Source organism: Cetorhinus maximus, chromosome 13, assembly GCF_964194155.1.
Source record: "Cetorhinus maximus chromosome 13, sCetMax3.hap1.1, whole genome shotgun sequence".
Classification (NCBI taxonomy): domain Eukaryota; kingdom Metazoa; phylum Chordata; class Chondrichthyes; order Lamniformes; family Cetorhinidae; genus Cetorhinus; species Cetorhinus maximus.
The window spans coordinates 116,866,722-116,885,525 of NC_135891.1; the positions used below are offsets into that span (position 1 = coordinate 116,866,722).

The following is an 18,804-nucleotide window of genomic DNA, read 5'->3' on the forward strand; positions in this document are numbered from 1 at the left end:
AGATGAGGGAAATGAGTGTACTATCACCAAGTTTGCGGATGACACGAAAATAGGTGGGGAGCCAAGTGGTGAGGATGACACAAGGAGCCTACAGAGGGATATAGACATGTTAAGTGAATGGGAAAATCATGTCAGATGGAATATAATGTGGGGTTACAAAGTGTGAGGTTATGCACTTTGGCAGGAAGAATAGAGGAGCTGAATATTATTCAAATGGAGAGAGACTGAAGAAAGCTACAGCACAGAGGGATTTGGGGGTCCTTGTGCATGAATCCCAAAAAGCTAGCATACAAATTGAATAGGTAATAGGTAAGGCAAATGGAATGTTGGAATGTTGGCCTTTATTTCAAAGGGAATGGAGTATAAAAATAGGGAAGTCTTGCTAAAATTATACAAGGCACTAGTTGGATCACACTGAGAATACTGTGAACAGTTTTGATCCCATTATCTAAGGAAAGATATACTGGATTTGGAGGCAGTCCAGAGAAGGTTCACCAGGTTGATCCCGGGGATGGAGGGATTTTCTTATGAGGTGAGGTTGAGTAGGTTGGGCCTGTACTTATTGGAATTTAGAAGAATGAGAGGCGACTGTATTGAAACATATAAGATTCTTAGGGGGCTTGACAGGGTCGATGCTGAGAGGTTGTTTCCCCTTGTGGGAGAGTCTAGGACCAGAGGGCATAATCTCAGAGTAAGGGGGCACCCATTTAAAACAGAGATGAGGAGGAATTTCTTCTCTCAGAGGGTAGTCAATCTGTGGAATTCTTTACTGCAGAGGGCTGTAGAGGCTGGGTCGTTAAGTATATCCAAGGCTGAGATAGACAGATTTTTAATCAGTAAGGGAGTCAAGGGTTATGGGGAAAAGGCAGGAAAGTGGAGTTGAGGATTATCGGATCAGCCATGATCTCATTGAATGGTGGAGCAGACTCGAAGGGCCGAATGACCTACTTCTACTTCTATGTCTTATGGTCTTATGGCCACAGCACAGGCACAGGCCATTCAGCCCAGGTGTTTCTCCTTTCTCCTCCATGTGTTTATCGAGTTTCCCCTTAAAGGCATGTCGTCTATGCATCTTAATTACTCCAGCCAGCAGAGTGTTCCACATGCTCGCCACTCTCTGGGCAAAGACATGCTTCACAAGGTTAGGATGTGCTGATGGGGTTTGATAAAGCAAATATAGTGAGGGAGGAGACTCGTATCAGGCACAAACACCTGAGCTGAATGACCTGTGTCTGTCCTGTAAATCCTACGTGTTCTATCTCAGCATGAAGCTTTCATGAATCCTACAGCATAGCAGGAAGCCATCTGGCCCATTTTGTCCGTGCCAACTAGAAATCTCAAAAACAAATCCCACTGCCTGCTGTCTTCTCGTGGCCCTTGTATCTTCCTCTGCTTCAAGTACTTATCCATTTTTTGTTTAAAAGATATCGCGGTCTCTTCATCTATGTTTCTCCGTGGCAAAACATTCCATGTTCTAAAAACCGTCCGTAGAGAAATCTATCATGATCTTCCTCTATGACAATTTAAAAACATGGACACTGAATTTGAAACCAGAGGAAAACACCTCTGCTTCATAATTAAAATACATCTCAATTAAATCCCCTTTTAGCCTCTCCCTGCTTCAGAGCAAGTAGTCTCAGTAACTCAGTGTTTACCTGCATTTGCAAAACCTTAAGACAATGAAGGCAGTTCATGCCCAAATGAAGAAAGACCTGGACAACGTCCAGGATTGGGCTGATATGTGGCATCTAATATTCACGCCACACAAGTGCCAGTCAATGACCATCTCCAACAAGAGAAAACCATGACCAACCCTTGACATTCAATGGCGTTACCATTGTCAAATTCCACACCATCAACATCCTGGGGGAGGTCATCATTCACTAGAAACTCAACTGACTGACCACATAAATACTGTGATTACAAGAGCAGTTGAGAGGCTGGGAATTCTGCAGCAAGTAACTCACTTCCTGACCCTACAAAGCTGTCCACCACCTTCAGAGTAGAAGTCATGAGTGTGATGGAATATTCTCTCCTTGGCTGGATGAGTGCAGCTCCAACACCACTCAACAAGCTTGATGGCATCCAGGACAAAGGAATTCACTTTACTGGCAAACTATTCACTCTACCACAGGAGCACAGTAGCCACACTGTGTACCATCTACAAGATGGTCTGCGGAAAAATGTCAAATTCCTTGGACAGCACCTTCCAACGTTGTGATCTCTACCACCTAGAAGGGCAAAGGCAACAGACTCATGGGAACACCACCACCCGCAGGTTCCCCTCCAAGCCACACACCATCCTGACTTGGAACTTTATCACTATTCCTTCACTTCTCTGGGTCAAGATACTCGAACTCCTTCCCTAACAGCACTGTTGGTGTACCAACACCATGTGGACTGCAGCAGTTCAAGAAGGCAGCTCACCACCACCTTCTTAAGGGGAAAAAGGGATGGACAATAAATGCTGGCCTTATCTGGAATGCCCACATCCTGAGAATGAATAAATAAAAATAAACTCAAGTCTTTCTTCAAACTAGTTTCTCACCCTTAGAATCCTCCTGGTGAATCTACACTACACGCTCTCTATGGTCTTAATGTCCTATATATAATGGGCGCCTGAAAGTGTACATAGTGCCTTAACTGTGCTCTAACTATTGTCTTGTGAAATTTTACCATCTCTATTTACCCTTACTGTTTGTAACTCAGTGTCTTTAGGAGAGGAGCAAAAAAGGAAGAAAAAGTTATGAATTGATTATTCAAATAAGCTCTTAAAATGTGTGAGAGTAACTTTCAGCCTATTTGGAGGTGAACAACTGGTGGTATCAGACTGAATGCCCATTATATATTGTTGAAATGAATAGAAACTAATTCTGGCAAGGTGTGTAACAGGAGGCCGTTTAATAATGGCAGATTACTCCACTATCCAAGTTTAACCTTACCCACTATAACAAAACTGGAGTTACCAACACTTGTAAAATCACCATCATTGTCATGTGGTATTTTATTGATGAAGAATTAAAATGCCCCATCTGTCCAATGTAAGCAGTTGCATATGGAAAAATCTAACAGGTGGCAAGATACTAACCGCATAAGATGTAGATGGCATCGTCGTTCATGAAAAGTAAAGCTCATGTGGTTTGTTTTTGTTTTGAGACAGCTTTTTTTCCCTCCTCTCCTAAGTTAATTCTCTAACTGATAGGCACCAGAGGGACTGGAACTCATTGCTTGACACAGAAAATGATATGATTTAATTTGATCCGTTTCCTTTGGTTTCATTTATAATTTGATGTTTATTGTTGGTGCCACTTTTAAAAGGGATGCTTTTATTAGATTAATTTGACAGATGACACCTGGTGCAACCCAGTGACATTCTGCTTAGTTAATAAGAAGTCCTCTCCCTGCACTCCTCTAATTCTGGCCTCTTGCACATCCCTGATTTTAATTGCTCCACCATTGGCAGCTGTTGTCTTCAGTTGCGTAGACTCCAAGCTCTGGAATTCCCTCCTTAAATCTCTCCCATGCCTCTCTCACGTAAAAGATCCCAATGCATTAATTTGAGGAAGAACAGGGTAATTCACTTCAGTGTCTTAGGCCAAGAATTATTGCTCAATCAACATTACAAAAACAGATTATCTTGTCATTATAGCATTGCTGTTTGTAAGAGCTTTCTGTGCACAAATTGGATGCCACATTTCCTACAACAGTGCTTACACTTCAGAAGTGCTAACCAATACATTTGACCCAGCTTTCAGCCACCAGTCCAAATGTCTCTTTGTTTGCCTCAGTGTAAATTTTTTTTGATAATGCTCCTGTAAAGAGTCTTGGGACATTTTATATGCAGTTGTTTGGTAGTACAGAACTTTAATATTGCTGAAAAGAGGGACATGTTGGTCTTGCAAGAATGCCAAATTTTAAACAATCATAACAATATATGCTACAAGAAAAAAAGAGTGCTGATTGATTGGCAAGTATACTCTGATTGGCTCATAACCTGGCTCATTTACACTTGCTAGAAGTGACATGCATTCATACGCAAGGACCTGTTCTTTGCAAAAAAAAGGAATATGTTCAAGCCTGATGCCTTTTTTGAATTATGGGGGAGTTTGGAGAGCCAACAGTTTCCTGATGCTTTCTTCATGGCCACACCTCAGCCAATCAGAGTCAACTTGCTAACAAATCAACACCATTTTCTCCTGTCGTATAAATTGTTGTGATCATTGGAAATTTGGCATTCTTGTGTTTGTCTTGATGAGAGCAAAGCAAGAAGCTTCGGCAATAGCACACAACGCTGTGGGTGTACCCATGCCACATGGACTGCAGCGGTTCGAAAAGGTGGCTCACCACCACCTTCTCAAGGGCAATTAGGGATGGGCAATAAATGCTGGCCTAGCTGGTGACGCTCATATCCTGTGAAAAAAATTCAAAAGTCTCTCTTTTCAGCAATATTTGATTGTGCTGAAGGTGCTATACAAATAATGTAAGTTGCTGTTGAGGGGGGAATCGGTGAACTACAATCTCCAGAATGCATAGCGTGGTACGCATGCGTTGTTGTTGATCTGGCAAAGCGGTTTACTATTGGATGAGGTGCTGGGGCAGAATGGCCAATGAAGCGGCGAGATGCTGGAGGGTGGGTGCGCGGGCCTGCGCCGTTCAGCTGGAGCCTGAGGAGAGTCGTGGGAGAGGATGAGCTTCTTGAGGGCGGCGGTGCGGGGCTGCAGGTACCCGGGGGAACCAGGGCGGGAGGGATGTCCCCCAGGAGCCCGGGAATTTACCCCTCTCTCTGGGGCGGGTCTGTCTCCGGGGGCCGCAAACCCCGAGCGCCCTCCACTTTCACTCATCTCTGGGGTCTCTGAACCTGCCCGAGGCTCGTGGACAGCGAACGACCTCTGACTCTTCGACTCTGAGGGGCATCGTAGCCCAGCACTCCCACATTCCCCGCGCAGTCGGACAGGGGGCCGCTGCAACCACCTCTTACCGCCCCCTACTGGTCAGAGTCTGCAGTAGTGGGCGTGATGCCACCCACAGTTGAAGAGTCAGCCTGCACTCTGCCTGAACTGATACAATGGGGGGGAAGTGGGGTTGGGGGGGGCGGGGTTAGTGTCTAGTGATGGAAAATGGCAATCATGGGAGAATCGATGCTAGAGGGCAATTGGCCACCTGTTGTCAGCATAGGAGGTAATTAGGAATATTCTTCATGGTTGGGAGGGGGAATCGGTTATCCTGGAATGGTTATGGCACAGGAGGAGGCCATTTGGCCTGACGTGTTTGTGCAGGCTCTCTGCGAGAGCAACTCACCCAGCTCTCTTTTGAAAGCTATGATTGAACCTGCCTTCACCACACTCAGGCAGTGCATTCCAGATCCTAACCACTCACTGCATAAAATACTTTTTCCTCATGCTGCCATTGGTTCTTTTGCTAGTTGCCTTAAATCAATGTCCTGTGGCTCTGGATCCTTCTGTCAATGGGAACAGTTTTTCCCTATCTACCCTGTCCAGACCTCTCATGATTTTGAATACCTCTATCAAATCTCCTCTCAACCTTCTCTAACGAGAATATCCCCAACTTCCCTAGTCCATCCAGGAAACTGAAGTCCCTCATCCCTGGAGCCATTCTTATAAATGTTATGCACCCTCTCTAAAGTCTTCACATTCTTCCTAAGGAATTGTGCCTAGAACTGAATGCAATACCCCAATTGCTGAACCAATGTTTTATAAAGATTCATCATAACATATTTGCTTTTGTACTGTGTGCCTCTATTTATAAATCCCAGGATCCCATATGCTTTTTTAAAACTACTTTCTGAATCTGCCCTGTCACATTGTGCACTTTGTTGTGTAGAAATTGAAACACAGGAACAGACCATTTAGCCCAACTAGTCTATGGTGGGGTTTATGCTCCATAGGTGTTTCTGGAAGGGCAGGTCACTACAGCTGGATGTAAAAAAATTAAATAGTAAATTCTTTGAACAAAAAAATTGTTCTGAACCTTTTTTCTCCTTTTTTTTAATGCTGTGCTAATTAACACATTTGATAAATGATGTTGATAAACAACTGGTCAGGAACTAAATTAGGAGTTATTAGGATGGATAAAAAAAAAGAATGAAAGGGATAAGATAGATAGCAGAGATCTACTTCTGTCGCCATGTAGGAGTCATATGTTTCTCTCCCTATGTTTATATCTTGATGTTATAAATTCCAAATTTATAATGAAGCTTCCTATGTAAACTTGTCATGCTGTAATTACACCTCCCACCAGTGTGGGTGTAGTATAATTTATATAGGAAGTTTCCATTATATATATATATATATATGTGTGTGTCTCTTGCCAGCACAATATGGCCGTCTGTGTATGCGCATGGTCCGCGTAGACGTCACTGCTGCACCCAGCCTGCCAATTATTCTGTAAAAGTGCTCCCAAAACATGGGGTTTGTAGGCAGGAAATGTATGCAGATCTTAAGTTTTTTAATATTTTATAATTTCAGATGAATGGCAGAAAAATGATTAAATAATTACATTTCCACTAACAATGTTCAAACAGCACGGGCACCAAACAATAGCTGCACTGAAGCGGCTCCCACTCCTAATATTTTAATTATGTTGAATAATTGTCAAGAGCCATCATTAACAATTCACAAAAGAGGCAAGAAAAATATTGCTGACGCTTCAACTCGAAACAGAAAACTCTGGAGACATTCAACGCAAGATGCTGCCTCAGTGTCTCCAAGATTTTCTGCCCGTTAATTTGCTGCTTTAAATTATCGACTTTACTTCTGCATTAAAATGGTGCAAACCTTTTTTTCTTTGACACTGAATGGATTTCAATCTAGCAGTGTCAGGTCTGTGAAATCCTGTTCTGCTGCTAGTCTGATACAGTGTGCCAGTCTCAAAGATGGCTGCATGAGCCTGTCAGACAATAAGCATGGCGGAGAAACACCAGAACTGCACATGTGCGGTGTTGGCAGTAAACGCAGCCTTATATATATACAGGTACACTCTCTCAAAACCTGCAGCCTCGGGACTGAGGCCGCGCAAGATTTTGGATTTGCTGGATTTCGGTTCACGCGCTTTGGGCAACGGGCGGTTCAGGCCAGTGTGGGTCAGGTGGGGGCAAGGGTTGCTTGGAGCACGGGAGTAGACCAGCGCGCAAGCGGTGAAGCCGGTAACAAGTCCAATGCCATGCCACGCCGTGACGAATTGTCCAGGTAAGTTAATCTAATTGAGTAAAATAGAACAAAATGCATGGCACATTCTAAAATTGTCCGGTTGCTCGGCCAACTCCAGTTTTTAGACAGCTGGATTGGTAAAACCTGGCACCAAATAGATACGGATGTAGAAATTTTAATATATGTAAAGTTAGTGAGACATTTGAGTGTAATGCCTGATTTATTTCTGGGGTCATGAGCATATAGAAACTTTTGCAGAAAACACTAGAAATGAAGTGGAACAAAAGCAAAATACTGTGGGAGCTGGAAATCCAAAATAAAAACAGTTTTTTTAAAATTCTTCCATGGGATGTGGGCATTGCTGGCTGGGCCAGCATTTATTGCCCACCCCCAACTGCCCTTGAGAAGGTGATGGTGAGTTGCCTTCTTGAACCGCTGCAATTTATGTGGTGTAGGTACACCCACAGTGCTGTTAGGGAGGGAGTTCCAGGATTTTGACCCAGTGACAGTGAAGGAACAGTGATATATTTCCAAGTCAGGATGGTGAGTGACTTGGAGGGGAACTTCCAGGTGGTGGTGTTCCCATCCATCTACTGTCCTTGTCCTTCTGGTAGTGGTCATAGGTTTGGAAGGTGCTGTCTAAGGAGCTTTGGTGAGTTTCTGCAGCGCATCTTGTAGATGGTACATACTGCCACTGTTTGTCAGTGGTGGAGGGAGTGAATGTTTGTGGATGGGGTGTCAATCAAGTGGGCTGCTTTGTCCTGGATAGTGTCAGGCTTCTTGAGCATTGTGGGAGCTGCACTCAGGCAGGCAAGTGGGGAGTATTCCATCACACTCCTGAATTGTGCCTAGTAGATGGTGGACAGGCTTTGTGGAGTCAGGAGGTGAGTTACTCTCCGCAGGATTCCCAGCCTCTGACTTGCTCTTGTAGCCACAATATTTATATGGCTCGTCTAGTTCAGTTTCTGATCAGTGGTAACCCCCAGGATGTTGATTATGTTGGAAATACTCAGCAGGTCAGGCAGCATCTGTGGAGGGAGAAGTAGAAACCTTTCATGAGAGGGCATCTACCTGAAACTCTGTTTCATACTCCACAGACATTGCCAGAAATGAAATGGGTCAGTTGGAAGTCAGCGATAGACTGATTGTGCCTGTTTTGCTCCCTTTTGGTCTCTTTCCGAATGAGATTGCTAAACGGGCTTACAATCAAAAAATAAATTAGACTGGAGACTGTATCCAAATGGAGTTGAGACAGAGTCTTCCAGCTGGCAGGACAGAAAGTGAGAGACAGTCTTGTTCCATTTGGAGTTGAACTTGGCAAGCAGCCAGGCTAGTTTTTATATGCCCATGTATTAATGGGCTGAGCACTGCAGGTTTCAGTTAAAAAGCCTAGTGGCAGTTAAAGTGCTGTTATCTAAGAGGATGAATATAGGCAGAAGAGGGAATGCTGCTGGGGAGTGAAATGCCATTAAAAAAAATTAAATAGAATGGTACAGTATTTACAGCACAGAATTAGGCCATTCAGCCCAACAGTTCTATGCAGTATGTATGCTCCACACGAGCTTCCTCCCACCCTTCCATTTACAACCCCATCAGCATAACTTTCTATTGCTTTCTTCCCCAGGTACCTATCTGGCTTCCTCTTAAATACATCTATGTATTCCGCCTCAGCCACTCTTCAGCTTCTCAACACCCTCTAGAGTAAAGAGGTTCCTCCTGAATTCCCTATTGGATTTATTAGCAACTATCTTATATTCATGGCCCCTAGTTCTGGTCTCCTCCGCAAGTGAAAACATCTTGCTCCTGAGCTTCAGTTTGATTCTTTTATCAATTATCTTAAATCTGTGTCATCTGATTACCCTCACACTCCCTGCCAGTGGAAGCAGTTTCTCCTCATTTACTCCTATCAAACACCCTAATCTCCCCTCCCCTCACACTCCTGCCTCAGATATTGAAATGAATCAGTGTTACTGATGTGCTACCACAGTGGGACAGTAGAGGAAACACAGTGGTGTTTGCCACAGAAGGCTGTGGAGGCCAGGTCATTGAGTGTATTTAAGACCGAGATAGATAGGTTCTTGATTGGTAAGGAAATCAAAGGTTACAGGGAGAAGGTGGGAGAATGGGGTTGAGAAACTTATCAGCCACGATTGAATGGCGGAGCAGACTCGATGGGCCAAATGGCCTAATTTCTGCTCCTATATCTTATGGTCTTATGGTGCACCACCAACAATTCAGTGATCATTGTATGATCCTAATGCAGGAGAGAGTTGAAAATAGTTTGACAATGTACTTTAACATATAAAAATGGACCAAGTGACCATCTCCTAATCCAGCTACTTTATTTTATACATATTAAAAAGCCCTACACCTGCACACAACTTCTATCATTATAAATAGCTTTTGCTATGTTTTTAACGGGAACTGCCTATATACATTATACAGCAGCCCCACTGGTGGGAGGATGTAATTGCTGTGACAAGTTTACATTGAAGCTTCTATTATAAACGTACATACAAAATAGGAGCAGAAGGAGGCCATTTGGCTTCTTGAACTTGCTCCGCTATTCAATAAGATCATGGCTGATCACTTTATGTTTTGAATTCCACACTCCTGTATACCCCCAATAACCATAGATTCTTGTTAGGCAAGGGAATCAATCTACCTCTGCCTTAAAAGTATTCAATGACCCCAGCCTCCACCGCCCTCTGAAGCAGAGAGCAGGGTATAAAAATAAGTCTGTGAAACACTCTTCCCCAGAGAATGGTAGAGGCAGGGTCACTGAATATTTTTAAGGCAGAGGTAGATAGATTATTGACTAACAAAGGAATCAAAGAGTATAGGGGTAGGTGGGATGTGGAGTTGAGGCCACAATTAGATCAGCCATGATCTTATTGAATAGCAGAGCAGGCTTGAGGGGCCAAGTGACCTCCTCCTGCTCCAAATTCACATGTTCATGTAAGGAGAGAAATATATGACTCCCAGATGGGGACTGAAGTAGATCTCTACTATCCACCTCTTTCTCTCTCTCTCTCTTTCCCTCAATCCTAATAACCCTTAATTTAATTCCTGACCAGATGTTTATCAACATCCTTTACCAAATGTATTCATTAGCAAGGCATTAAGGAAGGGGCAGAGAAGGTCGGCATATTTTTTGTTCAAATAAATCCCAAATGTTTACATTGAAACTAAAGCTCTCTAATGCATCCTCTGTCATCTTTGTTGCTTCCTGCAGGTGGCAGCCAGCGCAGTTCTTGGCGCCTGTTGTGCCTTCGAGCTCCAGCCTGTGCAAGTTCTGCAGCTCCCTCCTGTCACGGCCCAGTGGCCTCCTGATCCCGAGCTCCTTGGCGGGGCGGGCGGAAACCGGTGGCCTGAGCTCCCGGTTTTTCCCTTGGAGCCAGGGGCAGGTCCGGACGAAGAAGCGCGGCACTGAGTACCAACCAAAGACTATCAAGAGGATACGGACTCACGGCTGGCAGAAGCGCATCAGCACAAGGGGTGGCATCGAGGTGATACTGCGCAGGATGCTCAAGGGTCGGAAATCATTGACTCATTGAGTGTCATGTAACTCTTGTAGACGTGAACCAACTAGGAACAGACGAGCTGAGAGATTATACTGCACTCTGAATATCTTTGTACATATTGTATTAAACTCTTTGGGCTTATAGGATGTCTGTTGTTCTTTTTTGGGGCATTATCATTCAGGAATAGGGGAACCCAGACATTGCCATTAGTTACACTTTTTTTCCTTTCAGAAGGAAGTAGCTTTGCCCTGGATGTTGCAAGGACACTGGGGCCTCTGAATGACTGGCGAATGGTTACCCTCGCACTCCCTGAAGTGGAAACAGTGAATGTGACCTATGCGATTTAAAGACCAAGAAGGAAATAGGCTGAAATAGAATCAAATCAGGTAGAGAAAGGGAGGGAATGAAAGATTGGATGACCGGTAAGACCGAGAGGGAAAAGCAAGAGAAAGAACAGAAAAGTAAGAATTACCTACCTGAAGAATGAGACTCGACAGTTCAAATTGTTCCTTTTCTGAGCCAGAGAGGTTGATCAGCATGGTATCAACATACATACGTATGAATTAGGAATTGACCATTCAGCCCCTCGAGCCTGCTCCGCCATTTGATAAGATCATTGCTGATCTGACTGTGGCCTCAACTCTACCCTTTGATTCTGTTGTTAATCAAGAATTTATCTAACTTAGCTTTAAAAATGTTCAATGACCCTGCCTCTACTCTCTGGAGAAGAGAAATCCACAGACTCCCAACGCTCTGAGAGAAGAAAATCCTCCTCATCTCCTCTCTTATTTTTAAACTGTGTCCCTTAGTCCTAGTCTCTCCCACAAGGAGAAACATCCTTTCAGCATCCACCCTCAGGATCTTATATGTTTCAATAAGATCACATTATTACATTTTAGAAGGGTATTTACACTTCCGTTCCAACCCTAACTTTCTGCAGCAAATTTAACAGACGATTAGTGTGGAAACAAAGAAAGCTCATAAAAATAGTAGAGGGGCTGAGGGTGAAATGTTGTTTTTGCTAAGAAGATAGAGGAACAGCTTGGATCATCTGGAAAGTTCTTCAGATTCGCAACCCCCAGCACATCTCTTAATATTTATTCATCCAGCAAGATTTGGGCAATTACAATTTGCCTTGCCTCAACTGGGATGAAGGGAAGGGGGAGAAAATCATCTGATCTCTATGTGGCTCTCATTGGCGACACGTGAATATCGTGTAGTTGTGAGCTTTGCTGTGATGCCCCAACAGCCGAGTAGTTCATTGACATATTGCCCAGGCTCATATATGCAGAATGGTCACTTAGAAGGCCTACACTCAAGAGATTATTGTCAAGCGTAAGTTATGTTGAGTGATTTTTATAACTGCCCTTAAGCAAAACTTTGAGTGAATCAGGACAAATAATTTTAATGCTTCTGAATGAAACCTTTTGCATTTTTTGAGACTCAATCTCAGCAGTGAACGCTCCCAGATATGAATGCATGTCAAGATAAATTATACGAGGCCCTGCTCCATTCCAGGGGCCTCACATGCAGCTGTTGGCTGATTTCTTTTCCAATCATTAATTATTCAGCATATAGCCGCTATGTGGTAGGTTGGCAGGGGGGCTTGCAAAATTTGCCATGTCCCCAATAATGGGCTCTGCTTCCAACCCTCAGGAAAAGAAATCCCTCATCTGTATTTAATGTGACAGTTTTGTTGGTCACACCAGCCAACTTTGTGAAATTTTAGGCACTAGTTTTTTAGTCCCAAAGCCATGCCATATTGCTTGTGGCGCGACTGGCCAGACTCGTGTCTGACAGCAGTGTTATCAAACAAATTAGCCACGAGCCACTTGTGGGATTCCAGATGTTTTTTTGATTTAGTAAATTTTTGATTAGTAAGTAAAAGAATGAGCAATAGCCTCCATTGTTTAGCCTGTGATCTCGATACTTGCATTTGTATAGTGTATGCGTGTGTACTTACACCTTTCTTGTGTCTTTTTTTTGTATAGAGGAAAAGCAGTGAGTGTCTTTTTCTTGGTTATCTATTGAAGTGGGGTGCAATACGGGTCAGACTTCAACAACATGGAAAGACCAACCATGTTGGTCCTAGGCCCAAGCATCTTCAGCTGCTACATCAATGACCTTCCTTCCATCATAAGGTCAGAAGTGGGGATGTTCACTGATGATCGACAATGTTCAGCACCATTCATGACTCCGCAGATACTGAAGCAGTCCATGTCCAAATGCAGCAAGACCTGGATAATATCCAGACTTGGGCTGACAAGTGTCAGGCAATGACCATCTCCAACAAGAGAGAATCCAACCATTGCCCCTTGATGTTCAATGGCACTGCCACTGCTGAATCCCCCACTATCAACATCCTGGGGGTTACCATTAACCAGAAACTGAACTGGGCTAGCCATATAAATACTGTGGCTATAAGAGCAGATCAGAGGCTAGGAATCGTGCAACGAGTAACTCACCTCCTGACTCCCCAAAGCCTGTCCACCATCTACAAGGCACAAGTCAGGAATGTGATGTAATACTCCCCACTTGCCTGGATGAGTGCAGCTCCTACAACACTGAAGAAGCTGGACACCGTCCAGGACAAAGCAGTCCGCTTGATTGGCACCACTTCCACGAACATTCACTCCCTCCATCACTGACGCACAGTAGCAGCAGTGTGTACCATCTACAAGATGCACTGCAGGAATTCACCAAGGCTCCTTAGGCAGCACCTTCCAAACCCAAGACCACTACCACCTAGAAGGACAAGGGCAACAGATACATGGGAACACCACTACCTGGAAGTTCCCCTCCAAGTCACTCACCATCCTGACTTGGAAATATATCGCCGTTCCTTCACTGTCACTGGGTCTAAACCCTGGAACCCCCTTCCTAACAGCACTGAGGGTGTACCTACACCACACGGATTGCAGTGGTTCAAGAAGGCAGCTCACCACCACCTTCTGTAGGGCAACTAGGGATGGGCAATAAATGCTGGCCTAGCCAGTGAAGCCCACATCCCAGGAATACATTTTTAAAAATGTTGTATGGGGAGGGCTCTGCCATTGTGTTTGGCTCGTCCTGTTAGAATAAAACTATGGGACAGGAGAATATAGGAAGCCCATCCAATAAGAGCACCTCCAACAGTGCATGTCATGACAACAGGCAAGCAGGGTTCTACAGGGCGGAGAGAGAGAGAGGGAAGGGGTATGGATGGAGAGAAAGGGGAAGGGGTTCTGGATGGATTGAGCAAGGAGGGAGGGGTGATCTGAGTTGTAGGGGAACGAGTCTGTGGTTCAAAGCCTGTGGAGTTGTCCTAAAACATTGGAGTTGGATGAAAGCCAGCTCTACAGTGATTCTCTGTCAGACAGTAAGTTAAACCTGGCGACAGTGGTTTGGCATCAAAGGTAGCTTGTTTCTGAATAGAATCAATCTGTCCTTCACTCACTCTTGTTAAAAGGTCACCGTGAATGAAATATACTTTGGTGCCTCCTTTCACAAGGGTCGCAATGGATGCTGAAGACCCTTCAATCCATTTCTTCTCACCCTGCTGGCATAACAATCATACTGTCTCCCCATTACAGCACTGGCTGTTTCTTAAATGCACCCAGTGCCAATAAATCTTACAGCACAGGAAGAGGCCATTCTGCCCATCGTGCCTGTGCCAGCTCTTTGGATGAGCTATCCAATTAATCCTACTCCACCGCTCTTTCCTTATAGCCCTACAATTTTTTTTCCTGGCCACAGTCACTGTGGACCCTGTCACCAGCTGTCAATCACCCATTTACTGATGCCTTTCTTAAACTTGCCCTTCGTAGCCCAAACCCCGTGCCCTCCTATCCTGCACCCTTGGGAGTCTCTAAAGAAACTTCCAGTTTTACCTTTTCTTTCCCATAGGGTATGTTCCTAGTAGTTGTGTTTTCCAGGCAGCATACCTGTAGCTGGGATTTAGCGATGTTGCTTTCTTATGCCCTGCCTCTCGCTCTAGATGCCGCCTTATCTGATTGCTTTCTTGTTCTTAGCACTGGCATCTTATCCTTGCCAGCCATGGCTCAGTGGGTAGCTCTTTCTTGCCCCTCAGTTAGAAAGTTGTGGGTTCAAGGCCCACTCCAAAGACTTCAGCACAAGATGTAGACTGACACTCCCAGTGCAGTACAGTGGGAGTACTGCACTGACAAGTGTCGTCTTTTGAATGCGATATTAAGTCAAGGACCCAAATGCCCTGTTGGCTAGATGCAAGACAGAAATCCCAAGGTTTGATTTTGAGGAAGAGGAGTTATCTCTGGTATCCTAACCAATATTTATACCTCAATCAGCATCACTAAAAACAAATTAGCTAATCATTATCACATTGTTGTTTGGGAGCTTGCTGTGCGCAATTTGGCTGCTGTGTTTCCTCCATAACGAAAGTGACTACACTTCAAAAAAGTGCATCCTTGGCTGTAAAGAACTTTGGGAAATCCTGAGGTTGTCAAATGCGCTATAGAGAATGAACTCTTTCTTTTCCCTTTATACTTTCCCCATAGAGGACAGAATTAAGGGCCTCTTAATGGGCAACACCTTCCACCTTAAACACCCACTCCTTCCACCACTGTGGCTGCAGTGTGTGCTATCTAAATGATGCACTGCAGCAACTCACCAACCTTCCAAACCTGCGACCTCCATCACCTGGAAGGCAGAGGGCAGTGGGTACATGGAAAGTCATCACCTCCAAGTTCCGCTGTAAGCCATTCTGACTTAGAAATACATCGCCATTTTTTCACTGTCATTAGTTCAAAATCCTGGAACTCCTCATCTAACATTGCTATTGTAGCACTTTCATCCCACAGTCTGCAGCGGTTCAAGAAAATGGCTTAACACCACCTTCTCAAGGGTAACAAAGGATGGGCATTAAATGCTAGCCTTGAAAACGATGCTCACATAGGAACATTGAAGGAGGAGTAGGCCATTCAGCCCCTCAAGCCTGCTCTGCCATTTAACTTGATCAAGGCTGATCTTCTACCTCAACAACATCTTCCCACATGATCCCCGTATGTCTTAATGTGATTAATATCTAGAAATCTATCGACCTCTGTTTTGAATATACTCAATGACTGAGCCTTCACAGCCCTCTCAGGTAGAGAATTCCAAAGATTCACTACCCTCAGTCTCAGAATAAGAGGTAGGACATTTAGGACCGAGATGAGGAGGAATTTCTTCAGTCAGTGTCCCCTGGTTCTAGACCCCCCCAACCAGGGGAAACACCCTTCCTGCATCCACCTTGTCGAGCCCTGTTAAAATTTTGTACATTTCAATGAGATCACCTCTTATTATTCTAAACTCTAGGGAATACAGGCCCAGTCTCCTCAATCTTTCCTTGTAGAACAACCCCGCCATCTCGGAGATTAGTCTGGTGAACCTTCAATGCCCTTTCTCAATGGCCAGTATATCCTTCCTTAGGTATGGAAGAATGAATTCTAAACAATGTTCCTAACCCCCACAGTGAGGTGCACCTCACCTCTGCATCAGCTAAGAAATTCTTCCCAGCTCTCTACATGCTCATCTCTATCGATTAGTGTCATTCAGCTATGTGATATTTAATTCTGTAGCTTATAATATCCTAATAGGCTTGTGCCTGGTCCAAAGGTGGATAGAGGGTGGAACTGAAACTTGGGCTCTGAGGTTTGAATAATAATGTACCCACAGCAGGTGCAAGAGTGATGAAAAACAGACTTCCCATTTTACAAATCTTTCTGTCTCCATCCATGATCGCCTATTTCCACCTCTATCACTTGCCTCTGCCCCACCTCAGCTCATCTGCTGATGAAACTCTCACCCATGCTTTTACTGCCTCTAGTCTTGACTATTCCAATGCAATTCTGGCTGTCATCTCACCTTCCATCCTCTGTAAACTTGAGCTCATCCAAAATCCTGCACCCTTTATGCTAACTCACATCAACTCCTGTTCACCAATCATTCCTGTTACTTGTTGGTTTACATTGGCTCCTTGTCAAGCAATACCTCAATTTTAAAATTCTCATTCTTGTTTTCAAATCCCTTCAAGGCTTCGCCCCTCCCAATCTCTGTAACCTCCTCCAGCCCTACAGCCCTCCGAAACCTCTGCGTTTTGGCTTCTTGAACATTCCCAGTTTTAATTGTTCCCCCATTGGTCACCATTTTTCAGCTGCCTAGTCTCTAAATTCTTGAATTCTCTTTTAAAACTTCTCCACATTTCTCTCTTTTGGTGCTCCTTAAAATCTACTTCCGTAGCCAAGCTTTGGATATCTCCTTATGTGACTCGATGTCAAATTTTGTTCAATGTTCCTGTGAAGTGCCTTGGGGGCAGTTTATTACATTAAGGGTGCCGTACAAAGGCAAGTTACTGTTATCTGCTTTGAATTTCATAAACTTCTGGATGCTCTCAAAATTTAACAGTCCAGACCAAGACTAGACAGATGGTGACACTGGTCGCAGTTGGGCAGAGGGAATGGAGAGGGATGTTGAGGGACAGTAGCAGCCTCCAGAACAGAAGGGAAACAGGCTAACTTCGCTCAGCATTATTCCATAGAGAAACCTTGGACCGTGTCTCTGCTGATTTCATTTCCTCCTTCAATAAACAATTTGGAGATGTGATAAGAGAGAGGGGATGTAAAGTTAGCTCTTGGAGCTTATGCATTCAGGTCTACTGGGTGCAGGCAGCTGAACAGTCAATCCCAGCCTTTGGGTTATGTTTGCTTCCAAGTGGAATGAATTGACCATCTGAAAACAAGCCTGATCTCACTTTCCTTCAAAGACTCAAGCCTATTACCTAAAATTCCATATAATGGAAGGGGAAGAAATGGAATTGAACAGAGAGGAAGGCAGACCAATCATGAAGGTTTCTTTTTTTTTTTGGTTAATCTCTAGCTGACACATTTTGACCTTGCTGTGTCCAGCATTGATAGAGGTACAGAATATCCCTCACACAAATTAACAGCAGTGACCTGCGATGCGCAATTAGTGGGAGCCAATGTATAAACCACCTCCTAAGCATCAAATTAAACTGCTGCTGGCCATGGGCCAACAATAGGCCATTAAATCTCTCATAGGAGGGGAGACTAGATATCACCTCCATTAATAATGCAAGAAGATAACTATAAAGGAAATTACATAAACTATCAATGGAGCCTTGGGTTATGGAGCTGATGCATAGGGAGAGGAGGAAGGTCCAGGTTTAATTCCTACTCTGTGCTGTGTTAACAGGTCTCAGCAGTACAGTGGTGCAGCGGTTAATGTTACTGATTTTTTTTTTTTGAAAAATATACTTTATTCATAAAATATCTGAAAGAACATTACAAAACATTTCTAAATGGCCATCACAAAACGTGCAATCAGATTCAACTTTTACTCATGGTTCACGAGGTGCTTCAGTACAATCAATGAATATTACAATCATTTCAATTTGGTCATTACAGACAGTCAGACAGTGCAATGGAATTGGAGTTATCAACATACATCATGTTGCACCCTGAGGTGCTTCAATACAATTATAATACAATTAGGATTCAATGCATACATTCATTGTGAGCTGTACAGCCCGAGGGGTCTATACCTTTCCCAGCCCCTTGGTGCACAATGGCAGAAAGGTCTTAGACAGCGACCTTTCCTGATGTTACTGATGAGTAATGCAGAGCTCTGGATGAATGCAGTAATTCAAGGAACGTGTGCATACAGTTGCAGAATTTTGAGCATTGGAGTTCATTTTAAAGAAAATCTAATGGCTGTGAAGCTCTGGGATTGTTGTAAAATCCCAAATGGTTAATTAATACAACAATGAATACAACAAAAACTTATGTTTCACCCTTAACGTGATAAAACATCTAAAGGTGCTTCACATGAGCATTACAAAACAAAGTTTGACACTGAGCCATGTAAGGACATAGTAAGTCCGATGGCCAAAAGCTTGTCAAAGGGGTTGGTTTTAAGGTGTAGTCAGGGAATTCCAGAGCTTAGGGCCCAGGCAACTCAAGACATGGCTGCTAATGGTAGAGGAATTAAAGTTGTGGATGTTCAAGAGGCTGGAATTAGAGGAACACAGATACCTCAGAGGGTTGTAGGAGATTACAGGGTTCTGAGGGGGGGTGGTGAGGCACTGGAGGGATTGCAAA

At 43.9% G+C, this 18,804-nt stretch overlaps 1 protein-coding gene across 1 annotated transcript; it reads left to right on the plus strand.

Annotated features, from left to right (window-relative positions):
* Nucleotides 1-4,592: 4,592 nt before the first annotated feature.
* Nucleotides 4,593-10,831, plus strand: mrpl34 (mitochondrial ribosomal protein L34). The gene is made up of 2 exons (XM_078556355.1): nt 4,593-4,721; nt 10,402-10,831. Exons 1-2 carry the CDS (start codon nt 4,687-4,689, stop codon nt 10,721-10,723), a joined length of 357 nt encoding a protein of 118 aa, XP_078412481.1. The 5' UTR covers nt 4,593-4,686; the 3' UTR covers nt 10,724-10,831.
* The last annotated feature ends 7,973 nt before the right edge of the window (nt 10,832-18,804 follow it).

What these genes read in the sequence shown, in the direction of transcription:
- mrpl34 (XM_078556355.1), top strand. Translation starts at nt 4,687, where the DNA reads ATGAGCTTCTTGAGGGCGGCGGTGCGGGGCTGCAG. An exon ending in GCGGCGGTGCGGGGCTGCAG is followed by an intron (nt 4,722 to 10,401) that starts GTACCCGGGGGA and finishes TGCTTCCTGCAG; the next exon opens with GTGGCAGCCAGCGCAGTTCT.